Source organism: Piliocolobus tephrosceles, chromosome 7, assembly GCF_002776525.5.
Source record: "Piliocolobus tephrosceles isolate RC106 chromosome 7, ASM277652v3, whole genome shotgun sequence".
Taxonomy (NCBI): Eukaryota; Metazoa; Chordata; class Mammalia; order Primates; family Cercopithecidae; genus Piliocolobus; species Piliocolobus tephrosceles.
In genome coordinates this window covers 147,868,259-147,890,732 of record NC_045440.1, presented here as the reverse complement: position 1 = coordinate 147,890,732, position 22,474 = coordinate 147,868,259, and the positions used below count along the sequence as shown (strand labels likewise).

General features: G+C 62.9%; 2 protein-coding genes across 3 annotated transcripts; both read left to right on the top strand.

Moving 5' to 3' along the window:
* The first annotated feature begins 774 nt into the window (after positions 1-774).
* Positions 775-16,335, top strand: TONSL (tonsoku like, DNA repair protein). 2 transcript variants are annotated; one of them, XM_023188332.2, is made up of 26 exons: positions 775-876; positions 991-1,086; positions 1,257-1,399; positions 1,969-2,149; positions 2,468-2,597; positions 2,865-3,036; positions 3,125-3,239; positions 4,209-4,354; positions 4,445-4,597; positions 4,837-4,962; positions 5,125-5,311; positions 6,569-6,651; positions 6,744-6,833; positions 8,086-8,158; positions 8,265-8,428; positions 8,504-8,627; positions 8,720-9,480; positions 9,588-9,664; positions 9,965-10,118; positions 10,186-10,264; positions 10,794-11,095; positions 11,312-11,483; positions 12,488-12,663; positions 14,036-14,109; positions 14,634-14,767; positions 15,811-16,335. In XM_023188332.2, the coding sequence occupies exons 1-26, from the start codon at positions 852-854 to the stop codon at positions 16,002-16,004; spliced, it is 4,131 nt and encodes a 1,376-aa protein (XP_023044100.2). In that variant the 5' UTR covers positions 775-851; the 3' UTR covers positions 16,005-16,335. The 2 variants fall into 2 exon arrangements, with proteins under 2 accessions (XP_023044100.2, XP_023044101.2); XM_023188333.2 differs by having other exon boundaries at positions 832-880; positions 15,811-16,062.
* Positions 16,336-16,543: 208 nt separating this feature from the next.
* Positions 16,544-21,460, top strand: VPS28 (VPS28 subunit of ESCRT-I). The gene is made up of 10 exons (XM_023188307.2): positions 16,544-16,625; positions 18,107-18,177; positions 18,778-18,806; positions 18,923-18,960; positions 19,210-19,299; positions 19,914-20,019; positions 20,147-20,248; positions 20,767-20,820; positions 20,901-20,992; positions 21,155-21,460. The coding sequence occupies exons 2-10, from the start codon at positions 18,141-18,143 to the stop codon at positions 21,270-21,272; spliced, it is 666 nt and encodes a 221-aa protein (XP_023044075.1). The 5' UTR covers positions 16,544-16,625; positions 18,107-18,140; the 3' UTR covers positions 21,273-21,460.
* Positions 21,461-22,474: the final 1,014 nt, after the last annotated feature.

Below are 22,474 nucleotides of genomic sequence, written 5' to 3'. Positions count from 1 at the left end.
ACAGCGAGACTCACACACACACACACACACACACAAAAAGATGGGGGTCTCACTTTATTGCCCAGGCTGGTCTCGAACTGCTAGGCTCAAGCGATCCTCCTGACTGCACCTCCCAAGGCGCTTGGATTACAGTGCGGGCCCCTGCGCCCGGGCTACTTCTGCAGCTTAAGCACAGGTTCACTGACTCTTCCGAGAATACAGCTGACATACAGGTTGCTGAAACAGTACTTGTTCACTACGGAAGCACATTCCCCTACCAGAACATTCCTTGGGGCCGAGTCCCCACATGTGACCCACTGCGTTCTGTGGAGGAGGAGCGCACCTTATTCCGTCCCCACAGCCAAATGCTCGTGAACTTATCGTCAGTCTTCTATCTGGACCCCACGTGCGTTTGTCACAGTTAAGCGTGTGAGCAGGCTGTGTGTGTGAATTTCAGGAGGAATTGGGGCGGCGGCACAGCTCGTCCACCTAGAGAGGGGCGGCACGCGGGCTGCAGTCCAGAAGACCCCACCCAGGGCGCGCTGCGACCCCGGCCTCCCGTGTCCCCGCCTCCTGCGAGGAGGAACGGGGTCCCCATCAGGCACTCCCCGGGCCGGGCAGAGGGCTCCACGCGCGGGCCAACCCCGGCGTCCGGGAAGATAACTCCTCGGGTCCGACGCCCTAGTTGTCGCCGCGTCCCCGCCCCAGCTCCTCCCACACTAGAACGTCAAGGATGTCGCGGGCCGGCGGACTGTACTTCCCAGCATGCCCCGCGCCCACCGCCGCCGTCGAGGGGCGGGGCCTGCGTGTCGGCGGCGAGGGGCGGGGCCGCAGCGCAGCGCGGGAAGTCCAGATCCCGCGGCCACCGGAGCATGAGCCTGGAGCGCGAGCTTCGTCGTGAGTCCGTCGGGGGCCCCTTGCGCCGGGGGCGCGGAGGCTAGGGAGGGTTTGGGACTCGGCCCCGGCCCCGAACCCCGCCGCGGAGGCTCAGCCCTCCTCTTCCTCCCACAGAGCTGAGCAAGGCGAAGGCCAAGGCGCAGAGGGCCGGGCAGCGGCGCGAGGAGGCAGCGCTGTGCCACCAGCTGGGGGAGCTCCTGGCCGGCCATGGTGAGCGCCGGGACCGGGAAGAGGGAGGCAGGGCCGGGGGCTGGGGGCTGGGGACTGGGGCCCTGGCCGGGGTCGGGGGCCAGGGGTCGACGGGCCCTTCCCGCAGACGCCGCCCCAGGTCCGCCCTCGCACCCGCGACGCCTGCCAGGCCGTGCTGTGTCCCCGCCTAGGCCGCTACGCCGAAGCCCTGGAGCAGCACTGGCAGGAGCTGCGGCTCCAGGAGAGCGCTGACGACCCCCTGGGCTGTGCCGTGGCCCACCGCAAGATCGGAGAGCGCCTGGCCGAGATGGAGGACTACCCGACTGCCTTGCAGGTGCGGGCGCCCTCACTGGCCTCGCCCAGCCCGGTCGGCCTCTGTTTGGAGCCCTTTTCTGAGGAGGGAGGCCGGGTCTTCGCCTTCAGGAGCCTCGAGCTGGAAGGGACACCTGGCCTGACGCAGCCTTAACTTCACCGCGCCGGGCCAGCCCTCCAATGGGGACCCCACAGCCTTTCCTGGGACTGGGGCAGGAGTAGGTTTCCTGGCACTAGAAACCATTAATGAATGTTATTTTAGCTATGTTTGTGTTGGGGGTGGTCAGGCCCCAGCCCGAAAGCTCTCCCTGACCCTGGCTGCTGGAGGCAGGACTGCAAACCCCCACCCCACCAACCCCCAGCCGCCCCTCCCCACGTGACAGCGTTGGCTGCACACAGCGTGAAGCCACTGTCTCCACAGAGAGCCCTTGGCATGCAGAGGAGGGGCATGTGGCTGACCTTGGCCTGCTCTGTGGGGGTTAGGGGGAGCAGGAGTCTTTCCTTAGCAAGAACAGGGTCTCTGGGTATCTGGTAGTGCCGGTTTGCTTGAGGTGGGGTCAGCTCACAGCAGTGACTTCCTTCCACACTCAGCACCAGCACCACTACCTGGAGCTAGCACATTCCCTGCGCAACCACACGGAGCTGCAGAGGGCCTGGGCCACCATCGGCCGCACCCACCTGGACATCTATGACCACTGCCAGTCGAGGGATGCTTTGCTGCAGGCACAGGCTGCCTTTGAGAAGAGCTTGGCTATTGTGGATGAGCTGGAGGGTGGGCAGGCCCCTCCTCGTTTTCTGCCTCCTGAACTGCAGGCCGAAGGCCCAACACCCCCGCAGCCTCCTTGGGCGATCCCGTCTTCTGGGGCCCTCCCTTTGCAGGGCTCTTGTGTGAGGGGTACATGCCCTCCGCAACCTTTCCCCTGGAGATCCTCAGCTCTTTATCCACTCTGCGCTCTGTCTGCAGCAGGACCCTTGCCCCAACATCGGGAGGAGGGAGAGGGTAGGAGAGGCGCTGCACAGGCCCCACGTGGGGCCCAAAGCTGGAAACCGCATGTGGGGAGGAAGTGGCTGAGTGGGGGGCATCTTCCAGGGACACTGGCTCAGGGAGAGCTGAATGAGATGAGGACCCGCCTCTACCTCAACCTGGGTCTTACCTTTGAGAGCCTGCAGCAGACAGCCCTGTGCAACGATTACTTCAGGAAGAGCATCTTCCTTGCGGAGTAAGGCCCCGCCCTCCCCAGGAGAGAGTGGCCTCCCTTGTTCCTGGAGGAAGTAGTTACGGGAGTATTTCTCCCAGGGTCCTCCTGAGAGAGCAGCTTGGCTGGGCCTCATCCCCCACCTCTCACACCTGTGCCTCACACTGGGAGAAGGCCAGGCATGGTTAGGGCCCTGAGACCATAGCATGGCAGGGCTGGGGCCTGCGTGGCATCAGCAGCTATCACCGGCGGGACGCTCCTGGGTGCTGAGTGGCCATCACCCCTCTGCAGGCAGAACCACCTTTACGAGGACCTATTCCGCGCCCGCTACAACCTGGGCACCGTCCACTGGCGCGCGGGCCAGCACTCCCAGGCTATGCGCTGCTTGGAGGGTGCCCGGGAGTGTGCGCACACCATGAGGAAGCGGTTCATGGAGAGCGAGTGCTGCGTGGCCATCGCACAGGTACCCGCTGTGTGTGGCTCCGAGCTCAGGCTCCTGGAGACTTGGGCCTTGGGTATTTTGCAAAAACCTTGCTATCTTTTGCTTTCAGGTCCTCCAAGATCTGGGAGACTTTTTGGCTGCCAAGCGAGCCCTGAAGAAGGCCTACAGGCTGGGCTCCCAGAAGCCTGTGCAGAGAGCAGCCGTCTGTCAGAACCTCCAGCACGGTGAGCCTGGGGGCCACAGTGGGGCTCTGGGGGGGCGTGGAGTCCTGCCAGGTGTGTACAGAGCTCTCTCCCTCACAGAGGAGGCATGAGCACCTGTCCTTGGAGGCAGCAGCTTCAGCAAGAGGGACAGGTACCCTAGTTCCTGACAGGAGAAGACCCCCGTTTTTCTTTGAGCTCAACACAGCGTGTCAGGGGCACTGAAAGGGCGGCCAGGAGACCGGCTGGGCTTTTATTTTGCGGCCACCATCTTCACTGGCAAACTGGAGACAGTAGTTGCTCCCCTAGCCTCCCGAGTGGAACAGCAGGTGGCACGCATGTGGTCCAGGAGTGCTGATGGCCGAGACCACCACTGGAGGTTGGCAGCAGTCAGCCCTTGCTATGAGCCAGGCACCATCCGGGTTTTTTTTTTTTTTTTTTTTGAGATGGAGTCTCGCTCTGTCACCCAGGCTGGAGTGCAGTGGCGCGATCTCAGCTCACTGCAAGCTCCGCCTCCCAGGTTCACGCCATTCTGCCTCAGCCTCCCGAGTAGCTGGAACTACAGGCGCCGCCACCACGCCCGGCTAATTTTTTTGTATTTTTAGTAGAGACGGGGTTTCACTGTGTTAGCCAGGATGGTCTTGCTCTCCTGACCTCCTGATTACAGGCGTGAGCCACTGTGCCTGGCCCCGAGTTTTTAAGTGTGTTAGTTCTTGTGACCCTTGAGACCAGTCCCCAAGATAGACCCTCCTGTTAAGCCCCACATAAACAGGCAGGCAGAGGGAGAGGGTAGGGAGGCCACCACAGGGCTCAGCAGCAACAGCTGGAAGAGGCCGAGGAGCCTGTCCATGAGGCCTGCTGGGGGATGTTCCAGGGAAGGCTGTGACTTCAGCTCTGAACTCAAGGGGGTCATTAGAACCCCGAGTGGCCAGGTGGTAGAGCTGGGGTCAGGGCCTCCTGTGTTGCCCCCCTGCATGAACCTCTCCCTGGCAGTGCTGGCAGTGGTCCGACTGCAGCAACAGCTGGAAGAGGCCGAGGGAAGTGACCCTCAGGGCGCCATGGCCATCTGTGAGCAGCTAGGGGACCTCTTCTCCAAGGCAGGAGACTTTCCCAGGGCAGCTGAGGCTTACCAGAAGCAGGTGTGTGGCCCCGGCTGGGTGGGAGGGCCAGTGAGGTTGGCGAGGCCTGGCCAGGGTGGCAGCCCCCAGCCTCACTGGCACTGCCCCCAGCTACGTTTCGCTGAGCTGCTGGACAGACCCAGTGCCGAGCGGGCCATCATCCACGTGTCCCTGGCCGCCACACTGGGAGACATGAAGGACCACCATGGGGCCGTGCGTCACTATGAGGAGGAGCTGAGGCTGCGCGGCGGCAATGTGCTGGAGGTGAGGCCCTGGCTCCCCCCGAGTGCAGGCTCAGCCGTGTCTCTGCCTCAGGACTGCCGTTCCCAGGGCGGCCATGGACAGACGTCCTTACTGGACAGGCAGCTCCTTCCTAGGACCGTCCACCCTCGGCAGCTGGGAGGCCGGGCTCCCATTCCGTGTGGGCAGCCGGGGACGCTTGACTGGGGCCTGTTGGACACGGAGAGCGGCAGCCCCCAACCCCGTCCTTCCTCCTGCTCCAGGAGGCCAAGACCTGGCTGAACATCGCACTGTCCCGTGAGGAGGCTGGCGATGCCTACGAACTGCTGGCCCCATGCTTCCAGAAGGCGCTCAGCTGTGCCCAGCAGGCCCAGCGGCCCCAGCTACAGGTACAAGAGCCCGTCCCACCCACACTGGCTCCCCAAGAAGCCCCAGCGTCGTTGCAGCCTGCCTGCTCCTTGTCCCACATCCCCAGCTTTCTCAGCATCCACAGCCCCCAGCTCTGCTTGCCACACCCCCAGTCCTGAGCCAAGCATCCCTCTGCTCCTCAGAGGCAGGTCTTGCAGCACCTCCATACCGTGCAGCTGAGGCTGCAGCCCCAGGAGGCCCCTGGCACCGAAACCAGACTACAGGAGCTCAGTGTAGATGAAGATGAAGATGAGGAGGAGGAGGAGGAGGCCGCAGCCACAGCGGAGTGCAAAGCCCTGGAGGCCAGCGAGGTGGAGCTCTCAGTGAGCGGTGAGGGCCGGCGGCACCTGGCATTTTCCCTGGGCCTGCTCTGGGCCGGGCTGGAGAGGGGTGTGCTGTGCTGCCATGGAGCCTGCTCAGGGCTTGTGGCGGGAACAAGGCAGGACGGCCGGTGCTTTCCCGGAACTGGACAGAGAAGGTGGTGACCTGCAGGGAGCCTGGGGCAGGCCTTCGCCTCCTGGAGGAGACAGTGGCTGGGAGCCGTGAGTGTCAGCTGGGGACATGGTCCCATTAGAGACGCACGTGCCGTCTGGGGCCAGGGGTGAGACAGTGCACTTTGAAGAACCCCGGGTGCCTCTGAGAGCTGAGCACCTTCCTGAAACCCTCCAGAGCAGGCTTGGGTTTCCTTCAGAGGCCGGCGACATCAGCTGCATGGAGGGCAGGCCTGAGGGACTGGCTGGAGCAGGGCTTGGACTGAAGCCACCTTGGCCATGGTGCAGGGAGAGAGGGCTGAGAGCGGGCTCAGCGGGTAGCTGGGGGGCTGATTTCTGACTGAGTGGTGGGTGGCAGGAGCCTGTCCGTGAGGCCTGTTGGGGGATGTTCCAGGGAAGGCTGTGACTTCAGCTCTGAACTCAAGGGGGTGGTTAGAACCCCCAGTGGCCAGGCAGCTGTGGGAAGTTGGGGCCTCACCAGATTGGTTGCTGCGGGGAGGTGGATCAGGATCTAGAACTGTGGGGAATGCCGCTCAGCTGGTGGGCACAGTGAGGAGCTGGGGAAAGACCCGGGGGAAGCTGGCAGGGTGTGAAGGGCATGGTGATGAGGGGTCACCCAGAGCAGGGACAGAGGCAGGTATGTCTGCCACCTAGGCAGGGTGGAGGCTGCAAGGTGCAGGACACCCAGGCTCCAGGGCTGACCTGGCCTGACGACACAGCTCAGGAGACGGGAGTGGAGAAGGCCTGGGGTGGAGGAAGACAGGCCCACAAGCCGGTCTGGGTGTGGGGATGAGTGGCTGACACACAGATGGATGGGCCTCGGGCAGGTCTTCTTCTGAGGGAGGGCCAGGTGTGGGTTGGGGCAGAAAGCTCAGGGGTGTGTCTCGAGTGGGCAGAGGGATGGCGGGCGGGAGCAGGATCCCAGCAGGGTCAGGTAGACGTGGAGGCAGCGCTGGGACCATTGCTGAGGAGCCCCCAGAGCCCAGCAGCCTCAGAGCTCAGCCCTCCCATCTCTGGCTCCTTTGTACCTGGGAGTCTGGGGAGCGTGCAGCGGGGTGAGGGCTTCTCACCTGGGGTGGACTTGCCTCTGTTCCAGAGGACGACGCCGATGGCCTGACCCTGCAGCTGGAGGAGGACGAGGAGCTGCAGGGCCGCCTGGGCCGGCGGAAGGGGAGCAAGGTGAGGACGGCACCCTACCCCGACCCGCCCTGCTCAGCAGCCCTGCCAGCTACTCACGCCCCTGCCCTGTGCTGGCTTGGCTGTGCCCACAGTGGAACCGGCGGAACGACATGGGGGAGACCCTGCTGCACCGAGCCTGCATCGAGGGCCAGCTGCGCCGCGTCCAGGACCTCGTGAGGCAGGTGGGCCCTGCTCTGGGACACAGGACAGGCTGCCCAGCATGGAGGAGCTGTGGGTTTGTGTCAGATCCCCTAAATCTCTCTGACTCTCAACTTCCTCATCTTCGAAATGGGGCTCCTTAGCATGGTGGCACTTGCCTGTGGTCTTGGAGGCAGGAGGATCACTTGGTCCTGGCAGGTTGAGGCTGCAGTGAGTCGTGATTATGCCACTGCACTCCAGCCTGGGCAACAGTGAGACCCTGTTTCAAAAAAATTTAAAAAGCAGAGCCTGAGCAGAGTGGCTTATGCCTGTAATCCCAGCACTTTGGGATGGCAAGGCAGGCAGATCACATGAGCCCAGGAGTTCGAGACCAGCTTGGGCAACCTGGCGAGACCTTGTCTCTACAAGACATTTTAAAATTAGCTGGATGTGGTGGCGTGTGCCTATAGTCCCAGCTACTTGGGAGGCTGAGGCAGGAGAATCGCTTGAACCTAGGAGGTGGAGGTTGCAGTGAGATGAGATTGTGCCACTGCACTCCAGCCTGGGTGACAGAATGAGACTCCGTCTCAAAAAAAAAAAAAGCACAAAAAAATGCAGTGCCCAGGCCGAGCGCAGTGGTTCATGCCTGTAATCCCAGCACTTTGGGAGGCTGAGGTAAGCAGATCACGAGGTCAGGAGCTCGAGACCAGCCTGGCCAACATAGTGAAACCCTGTCTATACTAAAAATACAGAAATTAGCTGAGTGTGGTGATGCACGCCTGTAGTCCCAGCTACTCGGGAGGGTGAGGTGGGGGAATTGCTTGAACCCAGCAGGTTGCACTGAGCCAAGACCGCACCATTGCACTCCAGCCTGGGTAACAGAGTGGGACTCCCTCTCAAAAAAAAAAAATGGGGTGCCCGCTGTGTGGTACACATCTGTGTTGCAGCTAAGTTGGTCAGCCTGGCCAGGATGGGGGCTAGCCCATGGGCTGAAACCTGGGCACCTTCCCACCCCACCTGCCTCATGCCCCTGCGATTTGGGTGCACTGTCTGCCCACAAGGGGACCGGGCAGGCACAGAGGCTGGAGGATATGCTGTGGCTGGTCCACCTGTCTCAAGGGGAAGCATGTCCTTCACTGGTGACATCTGGGCCAGAGGAGGAGAGGGCAGGGCCACGGGACTTGCTCTGGGCTCTAAGACTGAGGCCCTGGGCCCAGCTCAGGCTGCAGAGCTCATGGGACCGGTGCCAAGCTGTGAGGTACACAGGGCCAGGCTCCTTCCTGTCCTTGGTCACAGGGCCACCCCCTGAACCCTCGGGACTACTGTGGCTGGACGCCTCTGCACGAGGCCTGCAACTATGGGCATCTAGGTGAGCAAGGGACAGAAGGAGCCTGGCGCACCTCGGTGGACACGTGGGGCAAAGAGTCAGTCCTTGGGGGGCATTGGGAAGTGGGCTCACGTCTCCTGCTCTGCAGAAATTGTCCGCTTCCTGCTGGATCACGGGGCCGCAGTGGACGACCCTGGTGGCCAGGGCTGCGAAGGCATCACCCCGCTGCATGATGCCCTCAACTGTGGCCACTTTGAGGTGGCTGAGCTGCTGCTTGAACGGGGGGCGTCCGTCACCCTCCGCACTCGAAAGGTGAGCCTGGTGGGGCAGAGGGCAAAGGCGTGGGTATGGGGGCTGCTGTGCCCCTGTTCAACTGATGCCACACAGGGCCTCAGCCCGCTGGAGACGCTGCAGCAGTGGGTGAAGCTGTACTGCAGGGACCTGGACCTGGAGACGCAGCAGAAGGCCAGGGCCATGGAAATGCTGCTCCAGGCAGCCGCCTTGGGCCAAGGCAAGCAGGGCCCTGATTTCAGGAGATGCTCCTTCACAGGTGGAATGGGAGGTGCCGGACCCCTGCCTCAACACAGATTCTCTCTTCCACAGATCCCCACAGCTCCCAGGCCTCCCTCACCATCCCAAGTAGCCTTCTGTTTGACCCTGAGACCTCTCCTCCTTTGAGCCCCTGCCCAGAATCCCCCTCTAATAGCACTAGACCCCCAGAGGCCTCTCAGGCCCATGCCAGGGTCTCCCCAGGGCAGGCAGCACCAGCCGTGGCCAGGCCTCGGAGGAGCAGGCATGGGCCAGCCAGCAGCAGCAGCTCGGAAGGTGAGGACAGCGCAGGCCCCCCGCGGCTGTCCCAGAAGAGGCCTCGGTGCTTGGCCACAGCACAACAGGTGGCAGCCCGGACGCCTGGCCCTGCCAGCAACAATGAAGCAGCCGCAGCCAGTACCAGCCGGGCAGCCTACCAGGCAGCCATCCGGGGTGTGGGCAGTGCTCAGAGCCGGCTGGGGCCTCGCCCACCGCGGGGCCAGAGCAAAGCCCTTGCCCCCCAGGCAGCGCTCATCCCGGAGGAGGAGTGCCAGGCTGGAGACTGGCTGGAGCTGGACACGCCCCTGACCCGCAGCCGCCGGCCCCGCCCCCAGGGCACTGGGGATAGCCGCAGGTCTAGTAGTACCTCCGGGTCCGACAGTGAGGAGAGCAAGCCCCGTGCCCGAGCCAAGCAGGTCCGCCTGACCTGCGTGCAGAGTTGCAGTGCACCGGTCAAAGCAGGGCCCAGCAGCCTGGCTTCAGAAGCCCCAGGAAGCCCCAGCACCGCCAGGGTCTCAGAGCCCAATGGGGACAGCTCTGCGGCAGGCCAGCCCTTGGTGAGTGTGCAGACCTGGAGCAGAGCCCTCTCCCTACTTGGGGCAGGCAGGTGTGGGGTGGAGCCCACTGTGGCTCCTGACTCAGCCCTGCTGCCTTCACCTGCCAGGGTCTGGCCATGCCACCTCCCATCCGGGTTCGAGTTCAAGTTCAAGATCATCTTTTCCTTATCCCTGTCCCACACAGGTGAGACATCGCCTGCCCTACCCTGCAGCCCACCTGTGCAGCTCCATGCCAGGGTGCTCATGTTTGCGCGTCAGGGTGGGGAGTCTGACGAGGACTCCCTGGTGTGTTCCTGGAGGACCCTGTGGCTCCCAGGAATGGCAGAGGGGCTGGTGGTGTGCTGGGCTGCAGGGAGAGGAGGGGCCGGCTACCTGGGAGTGGGAGAAGCAGCTGAGGGGGCTTTTGGCCCTGGGCAGGGATGGCGGGTTCCTGGGGCTTCACCCCAGCTGTGTGCAGGCTGCAGCAGCGCCTCTGTCCCTGCAGCAGTGAGACCCACTCTGTAGCCTGGCTGGCCGAGCAGGGGGCCCAGCGCTACCACCAGACCTGTGGGCTGCTGCCCAGGCTCACCCTACGGAAAGAGGGGGCCCTGCTGGCCCCACAGGACCCCATCCCCGACGTGCTGCAGAGCAATGACGAGGTGAGCCGCGGGAGCCAGGGTCGTAGGGACTGGGAGCTCCCAGGCGGCTCATGACGGTGCCTTCCAGGTGTTGGCTGAGGTGACTTCGTGGGACCTGCCCCCGTTGACCGACCGTTACCGCAGGGCCTGCCAGAGCCTGGGGCAAGGTGAGAGCCAGGAGAGCTGCAGTTTCTGGGGGAGGCCGTGCAAGGGGATTGGGCACGCAGGCTCCACCAGTCCAGTTCGTTCCTGGACCTCGGGTGTTTTGGGGTGCACCTCCCCCAGCCTGGTGGGTGCTGTGTCCTGTGCTTGGAAGTATGGATGGCAGGGAGAGGACAGCCCTCAGCCCCCATGAGCTGCTGATGGGGAGATGGCAAAAAGCAGCCAAAAGCCTGGAAAGTGAAGCCCAAGGAGGAGAGCCTCGCGTGGGCTGGGAGCTGCTGGGGAAGCTTCCCAGAAAGCTTATCCCAGGGGGCGTGGAATCTGGCGGTGACTGGTGGAGCTTAGGGTGCTGCAGACCCACGTCGGCCCCCGTGGCCTCACAGTGCTAGACCCGCAGGCATGTGCGAGTAGGGGCTGCAGCATGGCCAGCGGGTGACCCCTGGGGCTGTTGAAAAGGGGCTGCCTGGTTTGTCTGGGATTCAGAGGGCAGAAAGGGCCGGCTTTGCCCTGGTGACACCACATCCCTCCCCACAGGGGAGCACCAACAGGTGCTGCAAGCCGTGGAGCTCCAGGGCTTGGGCCTCTCATTCAGTGCCTGCTCCCTGGCCCTGCACCAGGCCCAGCTTACACCCCTGCTGCGGGCCCTCAAGCTACACACAGCACTCCGGGAGCTGCGCCTGGCAGGGAACCGGCTGGGGGACAAGTGTGTGGCTGAGCTGGTGGCTGCCCTGGGCACCATGCCCAGCCTGGCCCTCCTTGACCTCTCCTCCAATCACCTGGGTCCCGAAGGCCTGCGCCAGCTCGCCATGGGGCTCCCAGGCCAAGCCACCTTGCAGGTAGAGGCACAGAGAGCAGTGGGCCCTCAACAGCGGGGTGTCAGGGTTCCCATTCTGCAGGTCCCTGGTTGGTCTGGGGTAGTTAGGAGAGCCAACCAGTGCCCACCTGTGGTAGGCTAGGCCAGGCAAGGTGGGGAAGAGACAGCCAAGCCAAGCCCCAAGGGGGACCCTGTCCGTGGGACTGCTGGGGGCTCACTGCCAGCCTGTCTTCCACAGAGTTTGGAGGAGCTGGACTTAAGCATGAACCCCCTGGGGGACGGCTGTGGCCAGGCCCTGGCCTCCCTCCTGCGCACCTGCCCCTTACTCAGCACCCTGCGTCTACAGGCCTGTGGCTTCGGCCCCAGCTTCTTCCCGAGCCACCAGACAGCACTGGGTAGTGCTTTCCAAGGTGAGCTTGACCAGGTACTCCCTGTCCACTCCCTAGTCCCGGGGCGTTGAGGGTTTCGAGGACGTTCAGAGGGGGCCTGGGCTGGGCACAGGGGCAATACCTGTGGTCCCAGCTACTTGGGAGGCTGAGGCAGGAGTATCGCTGGAGCCACAAGTTCAGGACAGCCTGACCAACACAGACCCCATCCCTTAAGAAAAACAGTCTAGGCCGGGTGTGGTGGCTCACACCTGTAACCCCAGCACTTTGGAAGGCCAAGGCGGGCAAATCACCTGAGGTTGGGATTTCAAGACCAGCCTGACCAACATGGAGTGCAGAGGTCATGCCACTGCACTCCAGCCTAGGCGACAAAGCAAGATTCCGTCTCAAAAAAACCAAACAATGTCTAGGGGCCTGGGATGCCAGACCTGGCTCTCCAGGAGGGCCTGGCACCTGGGAGCAATAGATGGATGTATGGGTACAGGGTCTGCCTCCAAGGGGCATCTGGTGCCCACCCAGCCAGGCTGACCCTCCCAGGGAACACCGCGAGCAGAGTCCAGGCAGCTCAATGTCCGGTGGTCCCCGACCCGTGCTCACCAGCTGAGTGCTGTTCGCCTGAGGCAGTTCCACTGTGAGCCCACCCAGGCGGCAGAGACTGGGGTCCCAGTGCCAAGAGGCTGGGAATTGGGTATCATCCAGGGGTGGGGGAGTGTAAAGGGGGCAGCAATGGTCAGTGCACTCCCCTGACACCCCACCGTGCAGAGGCATGTGGCCCCGGACCATGTGGTTGTAGGGTGGGAGAGGGCAAGGTGTCCAGAACTGGGGGGCAGCCAAGCTTGGAAGTCTGACCCCACCCTCCCAGCTGGGAGAACGTGGGCGAGAGCCTTTGCCTCTGCACTTACCACCCCACCCCATGAGCACTGTGGTAGTGGTTTCCCCAAAGGGGTCCTGAGGGTTCTGGGCCCAGAACTTGGGGTGGGTACAGGGCTGTGGCCACGTGGAGCTGACAGATTCTGGCCCTGGTGCAGACGCTGAGCATCTGAAGACCCTGTCCCTGTCCTACAATGCCCTGGGAGCCCCTTCCCTGGCCAGGACCCTGCAGAGCCTGCCCGCCCGCACCCTCCTGCACCTAGAGCTCAGCTCCGTGGCAGCCGGCAAGGGTGACTCAGGCCTCATGGAGCCCGTAGTCCAATACCTGGCCAAGGTACGAGGTGGGGAAGGACCCAGAAAATACTGAGCCTCAGAGGCCAAAGGTCCCAGGGGAGCTGGGAGGAGCTCACCTCTCCCCAGATTCCAACTGAACTCACTGAAGGGCTCTACAGAGAGGGTTAGAGGTTTGGAGGTTTAGAAAAAACAGCTAGGGGGCCAGTCGCGGTGGCTCACGCCTGTAATCCCAGCACTTTAGGAGGCCGAGGCGGGTGGATCACAAGGTCAGGAGTTCAAAAGCAGCCTGGCCAACATGGTGGAACCTCATCTCTACTAAAAATAAAAAAATTAGCTGGGCATGATGGTGGGTGCCGGTAATCCCAGCTACTCGGGAGGCTGAGGCAGAGAATTGCTTGAACTCAGGAGGCGGAGATTGCAGTGAGCCGAGATCGCGCCATTGCACTCTAGCCGGGGTGACAGAGCGAGACTCCGTCTCAAAAAAAAAAAAAAAATAGGCCGGGCACACTGACTCATGCCTGTAATCCCAGCACTTTGGGAGGCCAAGGCAGGTGGATCACAAGTTCAGGAGATTGAGACCATCCTGGCTAACAGGGTGAAGCCCCATCTCTAGTAAGAAATACAAAAAATTAGCCGAGCATGGTGGCAGGCGCCTGTAGTCCCAGCTACTCGGGAGACAGGCGGGAGAATGGTATGAACCCGGGAGGCGGAGCTTGCAGCGAGCAGAGATCGTGCCACTGCACTCCAGCCTGGGCAACAGAGTGAGACTCCATCTCAAAAAAACAAACAAGGCTGGGCGCGGTGGCTCAAGCCTGTAATCCCAGCACTTTGGGAGGCCGAGGCCATCCGGCTAACACGGTGAAACCCCGTCTCTACTAAAAAATACAAAAAACTGGCCGGGCGAGGTGGCGGGCGCCTGTAGTCCCACTTACTCGGGAGGCTGAGGCAAGAGAATGGCGTGAACCCAGGAGGTGGAGCTTGCAGTGAGCTGAGGTCTGGCCACTGCACTCCAGCCTGGGCGACAGAGCAAAACTCTGTCTCAAAAAAAAAAAAAAAAAACAGCTGGGGGAATGCTTTTGTACAGCTGCTTGTCTCAGGCTATGAATTCCTGCCCACCAGATAGGACCTGGGACCCAGGGTGGCCTTGCCTACCCACAGGCAGGTCCCAAGGGGCACACTAGGGACCCCTGATGCTCTCTCCTGGGGGGTCTTCCAGGCACAACTGGGACCCTATTTTCACACCACCACGTGCAGAGTGTGACCCACATCAGGAGAGGTGTTTCCTTCCGATCTCCAAATTGATGGGGGACTCTGTTCCCTTCTGGGCCCCTGGGTGTGGGTGCATCTGCTGGAAGCAGGGAGGGCAGGTGCGCCACTCGGTTTGGCCCCCTCGGGGCTCTGCTCATGTCCAGGAAGGCTGTGCTCTAGCCCACCTGACCCTGTCTGCAAACCACCTGGGGGACAAGGCTGTTAGAGACCTGTGCAGGTAATGCCCTTGCCCTGCTGCCTGCTGGCCTGGGGGTCTGATCACATGGCTCCGGACCCCAGGGGAGCTGGGCTATGGGAGAAGGGCCACAGAAATGGTACCAGCTCCTCCTCCCCAGCGCATCCGGAGACATGGCTCCTTCGATTTCCACCAGCCTCTCAGGCTGTCCTGGAAGGCAGACTACCCTAGGGCTTCTTCTTAGCATGGGCCTGTGGCTCTTGAGAGCGCCCCTCTGGGCGTGTCCTTGTCACTGCTGTGCATCGGCCCACACGAGGGCCACTGCTCTTACTACCTGGAGCCTCAGTCAGCTCTCCGGGGAGTGTTGAGAGGAGCCCAAGCTGGGTCCGGCACACCCAGAGCTGGCCACTGTGGCCCTGACCCCTGGGAGGGACCCCCAGCCCTAGAGGGGCACCTGGGCCTGGCCTGAGGCTTCCTGAGCTGGGCATTTGTCAGGGCAGCTTTCCTAGTGTTGGGGCACTGGCCTCTGGAAGCCAACCTTTGCACTTCTTCCCACGTTATCTCAGATGTCTCTCTCTGTGCCCCTCACTCATCTCGCTGGATCTGTCTGCAAACCCTGAGATCAGCTGTGTCAGCCTGGAAGAGCTCCTGTCTACCCTCCAAAAGCGACCCCAAGGCCTTAGCTTCCTTGGCTTGTCAGGTGAGGGCTGGTATGGTGGCCACGCCTGCCATGTTTGGCCTTTTCAGGGACCTGCCTGAGACCCGGGGGCCTCCTCCTAAGGGGCCGTCACTGCTACCAGCCAGGCAGCAAGGCTGGGCTCCATGAGGCTGGGGCAGCAGGGGGCAGAGAGACAGTGACAGAAAGGGGGCATGATCCCAGCTCCTAAAACCATAGGGTGGGGGGCGAGGTGGGTGTCTGCCTCTGGTCTCTCCAACCCAACCTTCAGAGTAGACTATGGCAGGCAAGACCCCCTTCCACAGGGACTTTCTCATTGTCCCTGGCAGCAAGAGGGAGCCCAAGGTCAGGGTGTTGACAGCTGCCAAGGGGCCCTCCCACTTCCTGGCAGGGGCTCCTCTGACACAACCCTGCCCAGGCTGTGGTCTCATTTAGCTTGTTTTCTCTTGAGCCACATCAGGGCAGTCCCCAACCTGAGCTGTCTGGAAGACAATCCCAGGAGGGGCTTTGATGACCTGGCTTCCCAGCTGGGGCCAGGGCCCAGGGGATGAGGGCTGTAAGTGAATGTAAGAGCACAAGGGGGAGCTCTGCTGTCTTCCTGCGCCCTGTCTTCACCCCCCAGGGCCAGACCGCCTTTTCCAGGAAGGCACCCGAGTGCTGGTGGGAGATCCCATCCCCCCACTTCTGGCGTCTGTACCTTTCCACCCAGCTCCCTGAATTCGTGAGCTAAGTGTCCTCGAGCCACTCAGGCCCACCATGTACAGATTTGCAAGCAGCCCCATTATGTCCTTATGGGTGGAGACTGACGTGTAGGCATGGGCTTTGAGATCGGGCACCCTCAGAGGTACAGAAGGGAGCCCCCCCTTCCTCCTGCCTGAACGCGGGCTGTGCAGAGGAGCCCACTCCTTCCTGGAGTGTCATGGGGCCTCTCCTGGGCTCTGCCTTCTGCCCCTCACTACAGCCCTGGGTCCCTCGGGGAAAGCGAGTTCGTTCCCTGGAGCCTGCTGCGGGCACCGGGACGCCGCCGGCCCCCGCAAGCGCTGAGGCCTGCCCTGTTCCCTCCGCAGGCTGCGCCATCCAGGGTCCCCTGGGCCTGGACTTGTGGGACAAGATCGCCGCGCAGCTCCGGGAACTGCAGCTGTGCAGCAGACGCCTCTGCGCCGAGGACCGGGACGCCCTGCGCCAGCTGCGGCCCAGTCGGCCGTGCCCCGGCGAGTGCACGCTGGACCACGGCTCCAAGCTCTTCTTCCGGCGCCTCTGACCCCGGCGCCGCCTTTCCCCACCCTCACCTAAGCCCCTAATAAATGAAGCTGCTGGCCAGACGCGATGGTTCACGCCTGTAATCCCAGCACTTTGGGAGGCCGAGGCGGGCGGATCACGAGGTCAGGAGATCGAGACCATCATGGCTAAAACGGTGAAACCCGGTTTCTACTAAAAATACAAAAAATTAGCCGGGCGAGGTGGCGGCGCCTGTAGTCCCAGCTACTTGGGAGACTGAGGCAGGAGAATGGCGTGAACCTGGGAGGCGGAGCTTGCAGTGAGCCGAGACTGTGCCACTGCACCCTAGCCTGGGCCACAGAGCGAGGCCGTCTTAATTAATTAAAAAAATGAAGCTGCTGCCTCCCTCCCCGTGGCTGCCTGGCAGGCGGGTGGGCGGGGTAAGACTCGGCTTCGAGTCTGCTGCGCCGGTTCCCTCTCGGCAGCTGCGCCGCTGCGGGGCCTGGCCGGAAGCCCGTGCGGGCGCAGGCGTGAGGGCTGAGCGCCGAGCTGCCGAGGGGGAGGGTCGCCGCCGACGCGCGCAGGCGCAGACGTGAGGGGTGAGCGCCGAGTAGCTGATCGAGCCCCGCCCCTGGCGCCATCTCCCGGACCGCGAGCCGTCCAGGTACCCGGGGCCAGTGGGTGGGGAAGAGGCCGAGTGGGGAGAGGTGATCCCGGGCCCGGCACCCTCGGGGCGCGCCGGGGCCCCGGCACAGCCTAGGCTGAGTGCCGCAAGAGTCATGTTATTGGCATGTTTTAGAAACTGGCTTTTCTTGCTCGTTGTCCACTCTGCGAGGTTGCTTTGCGCATTCGCTTGTGGCCGCAGAACGTCCGCTTTCGCTGTTGGGCAGAATTCCCTGCGTGGTTGGGGCGGTTGGCTCCTCGGCCGTCTCCTACCTGGCGGCTCCGTGACAGCTGCCGAGCAGCCTCGGTCCCCACCCCGCGGCTCGCAATGGCCTCGACCCTCGGAGAGCTTGACCCAGACGTTCCCTTCCCACATGAGCGGCGCTGCTCTTTCCCGACCCTTCGGCGCGGGCCGCCTTCCCTCCCTTGTGCTCTTCTCCCATCCCTGATAGCACCGTCCACTCCCGCAGTTAGCCGGCTCAGCGCTGCCCTCCCGGGCCTCTCCGCCGGGAGCTGCCTGCGCCTGCCCGCCAGGCCCGCTCCCCTCCCTTCTCCGTCCGAGTTGACCTTACTGTCCCGCCTACTGGGCGAAAAACAGGGCTGTCGTTCGTAACTCCTTTATTTTAATCCTACCTCAAATCCCTCAGCGGATCTGACGGTTCCACTTACAAAGAGAACGTCTGGAGCTGGCCCAGCTTCCACACTAGGCAGGACCCTCCCACGGGCTCCGCTTCCATTCTTTCTCCGCAGCTCGCTGCCCACCTAGAGGCACCTTTCCATCTTCATGCCCTAGGACCCCCTCGCTCGAGAAGCTCCACCCTCAGCTTGTTTGTTCCTGCAAGTTCATACCTACTTAAAGATGAGCTGTTGCGTGTGTCGTTCCTGTGCCCCGAACTCTCTTCCCGGGCCATCAAATAGCTGCCTGCCTCCCTCATCACCTCCCTCAACCTCCAGCTTGGACCGCACCCCAAGGCAGCCCCCACCCCGCTGTCCTTAGTGTCCACAGTACCTCAGTTTTTCCTGGCAGCCCCCATAGCACCCTGTGTGTTCACCACTATTGAGCTGGGGAGAGCTCTTCGTGGCGCCCTAGGTCTCCAGGACCTGGCGCTTAGGGGCTGTCTTTTTTGTTGTTTTTTGTTTGTTTGTTTGTTTGTTTGTTTTGAGACAGGGTCTTGCCCTGTCTCCCAGGCTGGAGTGCAGTGGCTCAATATTGGCTCATTGAAACCTTCACCTCCTGGTTTCAAGCGATTCTCCTGCCTCAGCCTCCTGAGTAGCTGGGATTACAGGCGTGTGACACCACGCCCAGCTAATTTTGTATTTTTAGTACAGATGGGGTTTCACCATGTTGGCCAGGCTGGTCTTGAACTCCTGACCTCAGGTGTTCCGCTTGCCTTGGCCTCCCAAAGTGCTGGGATTACAGGTGTGAGCCACCACGCCTGGCTTAGGGGCCATCTTTGAGTCAGCCCTGGCTCTGCTCCCCAGGTCTCAGTGCTGTGGCCCCCACAGAGCCTAGAGGATGTTTCATGGGATCCCAGCCACTCCGGGCATAGGAGGTAAGTGTGGCCGGAAGCGCACGGGCTTTCAACCCCTGCTGCAGGGGCTGACGGGCAGTATGGGGTATTGGGGGTCAGGGGTGGGGAGGCATCTGACCCTGCTCTCATACAGCCTTGGGGGTGGCCAGGGGCTGATGCAGTTTATCACAGGAGCACTGAGGGCCCAGAAACCTCCAGGCAGAACTGGCTTGGTCCTGCTGGGCAGACATTGAGCTTCAGTGTGGCCAGAACCGTGGGGGTCCTGGGCACCCTGTGTCACCAAGCCCAGGGGAGAGCCCGTGTGTGATGAGCCTCGTTGGCACTGCATCATGAGTCACGAGCAGGACGTGGCCACTTGTGCAGGTGACTCGGCCAGGGAGCCACAGTGGAGCTGGGGAGCTGGGCCTGTCATGCCGCCCCCGGCTTCTTAGAGGCCTTATCCTCAGGTCCCCCCACACACTGATGGGGTGAGGTTGGAACCCCTGTGTTCCAGCTCCCTCTGGGTTCTTTGGGACCCAACCTGGGAGGCCTCAGGGAGGAACTGAAATCGAGGCTGGGACTGGAGCCTGCCCTTGGGTTCCCTTTGGGGCCAGCCTGCCCGCTCTCTGCCTTCTCTTGCAGCCCCTGGGAACAAGCCAGAGCTGTATGAGGTGAGTGGTGGGTGCATACCCGGCCAGCATTGGCCAACAGCAAACACCTGTGTGGCCTTGCCAGGGCCCTGCAGCCCCTGCTGGCACCAGCCCACAGAGCCTGCTCTCTCCGGCAGGAAGTGAAGTTGTACAAGAACGCCCGGGAGCGGGAGAAGTAAGTCTAGGCGCCCAGGCTGCCCCAACACACCCGTGCGCATCTGGCTGCCCTGGGGCAGCCTCCCCCAGACCCACCCCACACTGAGAGGTGGGAGGATACAGGGTCAGGCGAGGGAACCGTTCCTGAGGCACTCCAGGATGGAGCGAGAGGTGGGCAGAGCTCCCACAGTGGCACCTCCGGGCAGGGGATAGTGCTCTGGGCTCTGGGCTTCGCACCCCAGGGCCCGATAGACAGGTGCGTCCTCAGGTACGACAACATGGCAGAGCTGTTCGCGGTGGTGAAAACAATGCAAGCCCTGGAGAAAGCCTACATCAAGGACTGCGTCTCCCCCAGCGAGTAAGAGCCCATGTCCTTGGAGGCCTGCTCCTGCCCTGCCGGGCCTGGGTGCTCCGTAGACTGCAAGAACAGGCGTCTGTCAGGCTGTGAGGTGCCCACCCAGTGTGAGGAGCGTGCGCCTGGGTCTCAGCCAGGGAAGTCCGGGGGGTGGGGAGGGAGGCGAGCAGAGGGGCAGCCCCTGGGGTGTCATCCCGCCCACTCCCTCACCCTTATCCCCCAGCACAGACAACCTTAAAAGACGGTCGGGAGGCTTGGGGATGTCCCAGGATCTTTTGGGGGGCTTTGTTCAATGAAGTGACAAGACCCTCACAGGCCACCACACAGGACTATGAGCTGTGGACTGGGCCATCATAACAGAGGGCTGGTTGCTGTCACTCAGAGGGTGGGCCGGGGTGGGGAGCTGGGGCTTCCACCTGGAGCTGAGCTACAAGCCCCACTACGTGCTCAGGGCCTCGCCCCCCAAAGCTGCTGGCAGTCCCTCCTCCTTGCTCGGCCTGCCTTTGCCTGTTGCCCAGCCCTCTCTGGGAGCTGCTCTGCCTCTGGACCAGCTGAGGGGGCAGGATGAGCTGGGCGACGCTGGTCCCATGCTTGGGCCACAGCTGACCTCTCCCTAGGTACACGGCAGCCTGCTCCCGGCTCCTGGTCCAGTACAAAGCAGCCTTCAGGCAGGTTCAGGGCTCAGAAATCAGCACTATTGACGAGTTCTGCCGCAAGTTCCGCGTGAGTGCCTGGTCCTTCCACCCCCATGGGACGGGGACCGTCGGGCGTGGGTATGGGGTGCCGGAGGGCTCTGGCCACCAGGGCTTGCTGTCCTGAGAGCCCCAGCACCCATGTCAGCTCCCCACAGCTGGATTGCCCACTGGCCATGGAGCGGATCAAGGAGGACCGGCCCATCACCATCAAGGACGACAAGGGCAACCTCAACCGTTGCATTGCCGACGTGGTCTCGGTGCGCCCCAGCCCCCAGAGCTCACAGGGTTAGGAGGGCCGAGGCCACCCGCTGCATTGCCAACGTGGTCTCGGTGCGCCCCGGCCCCCAGGGCTCACAGGGTTAGGAGGGCCGAGGCCGCCCGCTGCAGCTGGGCACAAGGGTAGGGTCCTGGACCTCCAGAGCTGGGCAGCACTCTGACTTCTTGGGCGGAAGGGGACCCTTTTAACTAGGGATGAGGGATTGGCAGCCTACGGGGAGGCCCCCCAGGCCACCTGGACTCCTGTTGGGGGGATGAGCACAGTGCGTTCTGGTGGGGTCCTGGCCTCGGGAGAAAGTGTGTGGGCCCACCCTCCAGTTCCCGTGCAGCTGTCTGGGCAGCCAGGACCTCGTTCACTCAGGAGGCCCGCAGGGTTTGGGAGCAGAGCGCAGTGAGGAGGCCTAGTGACAGCTGTGGCTGGGAAGGGGTTGGGGCCTGTGAGCTGCGGGGCCACCCCCACCCATGAACACACAAGCCTCACGTGCACACCTGCCCCCAGCTCTTCATCACGGTCATGGACAAGCTGCGCCTGGAGATTCGCGCCATGGATGAGGTGCGGGCATTGGGCTGGCAGGGGGCCTAGGCGGGAGGGGATGGAGCCGGTGTTGGGGTCCCAGCCGCTGTGTGTCCCAGATCCAGCCCGACCTGCGAGAGCTGATGGAGACCATGCACCGAATGAGCCACCTCCCGCCCGACTTTGAGGGTCGCCAGACGGTCAGCCAGTGGTGGGTGTCCCTCCCCGCCAGGCGGAGCCCCCGCGGTACCCCTGAGGCCCTCCCCGCCAGGCAGAGCCCCCGCGGTGCCCCTGAGACCCTCCCCGCCAGGCAGAGCCCCCGCGGTGCCCCTGAGGCCCTGCCCACCCCACGTGCCCTGTGCTGTTCTCCCAGGCTGCAGACCCTGAGCGGCATGTCGGCATCGGATGAGCTGGACGACTCACAGGTGCGTCAGATGCTGTTCGACCTAGAGTCAGCCTACAACGCCTTCAACCGCTTCCTGCATGCCTGAGCCTGTGGCGCCAGCCCCTGCACGGAAGGGCGGAGTCTGAGGCGATGACTCCTGTTGCCGTGTCCGCCACCCAGGCCCTGGTCATCCACACAACTCACTGTCTGCAGCTGCCCATCTTGTGTCTGTCTTTGGTGTCGGGACTTTGGGGGCCGGGCCCCTCCCCACAATAAAGATACTCTCCGACCCTCCTGCCTGGGCGGCTCCCCCAGGCCTGCCCTGTGTGGTCTCTCCACCCTCCTGGGACTCTGAGCATACGTCCCCTCTCGCCTGCCCTGCCCCGACCTGTGTGGTGGCCTGGCCCTGGCTCTGTCCCTGCCACTGCGTCCCTCATGGCCTGCGTCACTCGGTGACAGCTGCTTCCCTGGTGGGCTCTGCCTGGGCATGCAGTGGGAGGCAGAGCTGCTTCCACAGCCCCGAGGCCCGGGAAACAGGTCCACCACCTGGCCAGGCATGGCTCCACTCTGGCCACAGGGGAGGCTGAGGCTGCCTGCCGCCCCTCCCCACTCCTCACTGAAGCCCAGGGCAGCACCAGGTCTTCTGAGTGCAGTCCGGTCCCAGCGCACCCGGCCAGGCTGGTCTCAGAGGCGGTGCGCTTCGTGCTGTCAGCTGCTCCACGCCCACCTCTCCGCTCTGGTGGCTGCACCCTGGCCCAGGACTCCTGACTTACTGCAGCTCCGGCCAGTGACTCATCGGGTGGGAGTTTGTCAAGCCCACCACCGGGGCCTCTCCCCAAGCGCCTCAGCACTGCCCAAGAGTCAAGGCCGGGCCTGGTGGGGAGGCAGTGGGTGGTAGACACCGTCCGTTCAAAGCATGTGCTGTACACCAGTTGCTGCCCCCAGGGAAAGCAGCAGACCACACACCACACTTGTGGGTTCCAAGAGCCACGCGTCACATCTTAGCAACTCTGTTGTCAGGACAAGGGATGTGCCAGGGTGTCACTGTAGCATTTTTCTTCCTTAGCGGCTGAGAACACCAGCACCTCTTACTATCTGTGGCATCTAGAGCCGATGGAATGAGGTGTGTAGAGAAAGGAAGATGGTGAAAATCAAGTCGCGTGGTATTCCGCGGGGGCTTGGGACGTCGAGCAGGAGGGCATGGAGGAGGCAGACGGGCTGTGTGGGGGCTGCCTCTCAGACGGCCAAGGGGGGCCGTCAAGCAGGATGATGACTTCAGTGGCTGGAGAGGGAGGCTGAATCCCACCA

Excerpts from the sequence above, each read along its gene's own strand:
- VPS28 (XM_023188307.2), top strand. The coding sequence starts at position 18,141 with ATGTTTCATGGGATCCCAGCCACTCCGGGCATAGGAG. Across the intron at positions 18,178-18,777 it reads AGCCACTCCGGGCATAGGAG|CCCCTGGGAACAAGCCAGAG; the intron begins GTAAGTGTGGCC and ends CTTCTCTTGCAG. Across the intron at positions 19,300-19,913 it reads GACTGCGTCTCCCCCAGCGA|GTACACGGCAGCCTGCTCCC; the intron begins GTAAGAGCCCAT and ends ACCTCTCCCTAG.
- TONSL (XM_023188332.2), top strand. The coding sequence starts at position 852 with ATGAGCCTGGAGCGCGAGCTTCGTC. Across the intron at positions 6,652-6,743 it reads GCCGGCGGAAGGGGAGCAAG|TGGAACCGGCGGAACGACAT; the intron begins GTGAGGACGGCA and ends CTGTGCCCACAG. Across the intron at positions 11,484-12,487 it reads ACTGGGTAGTGCTTTCCAAG|ACGCTGAGCATCTGAAGACC; the intron begins GTGAGCTTGACC and ends GCCCTGGTGCAG.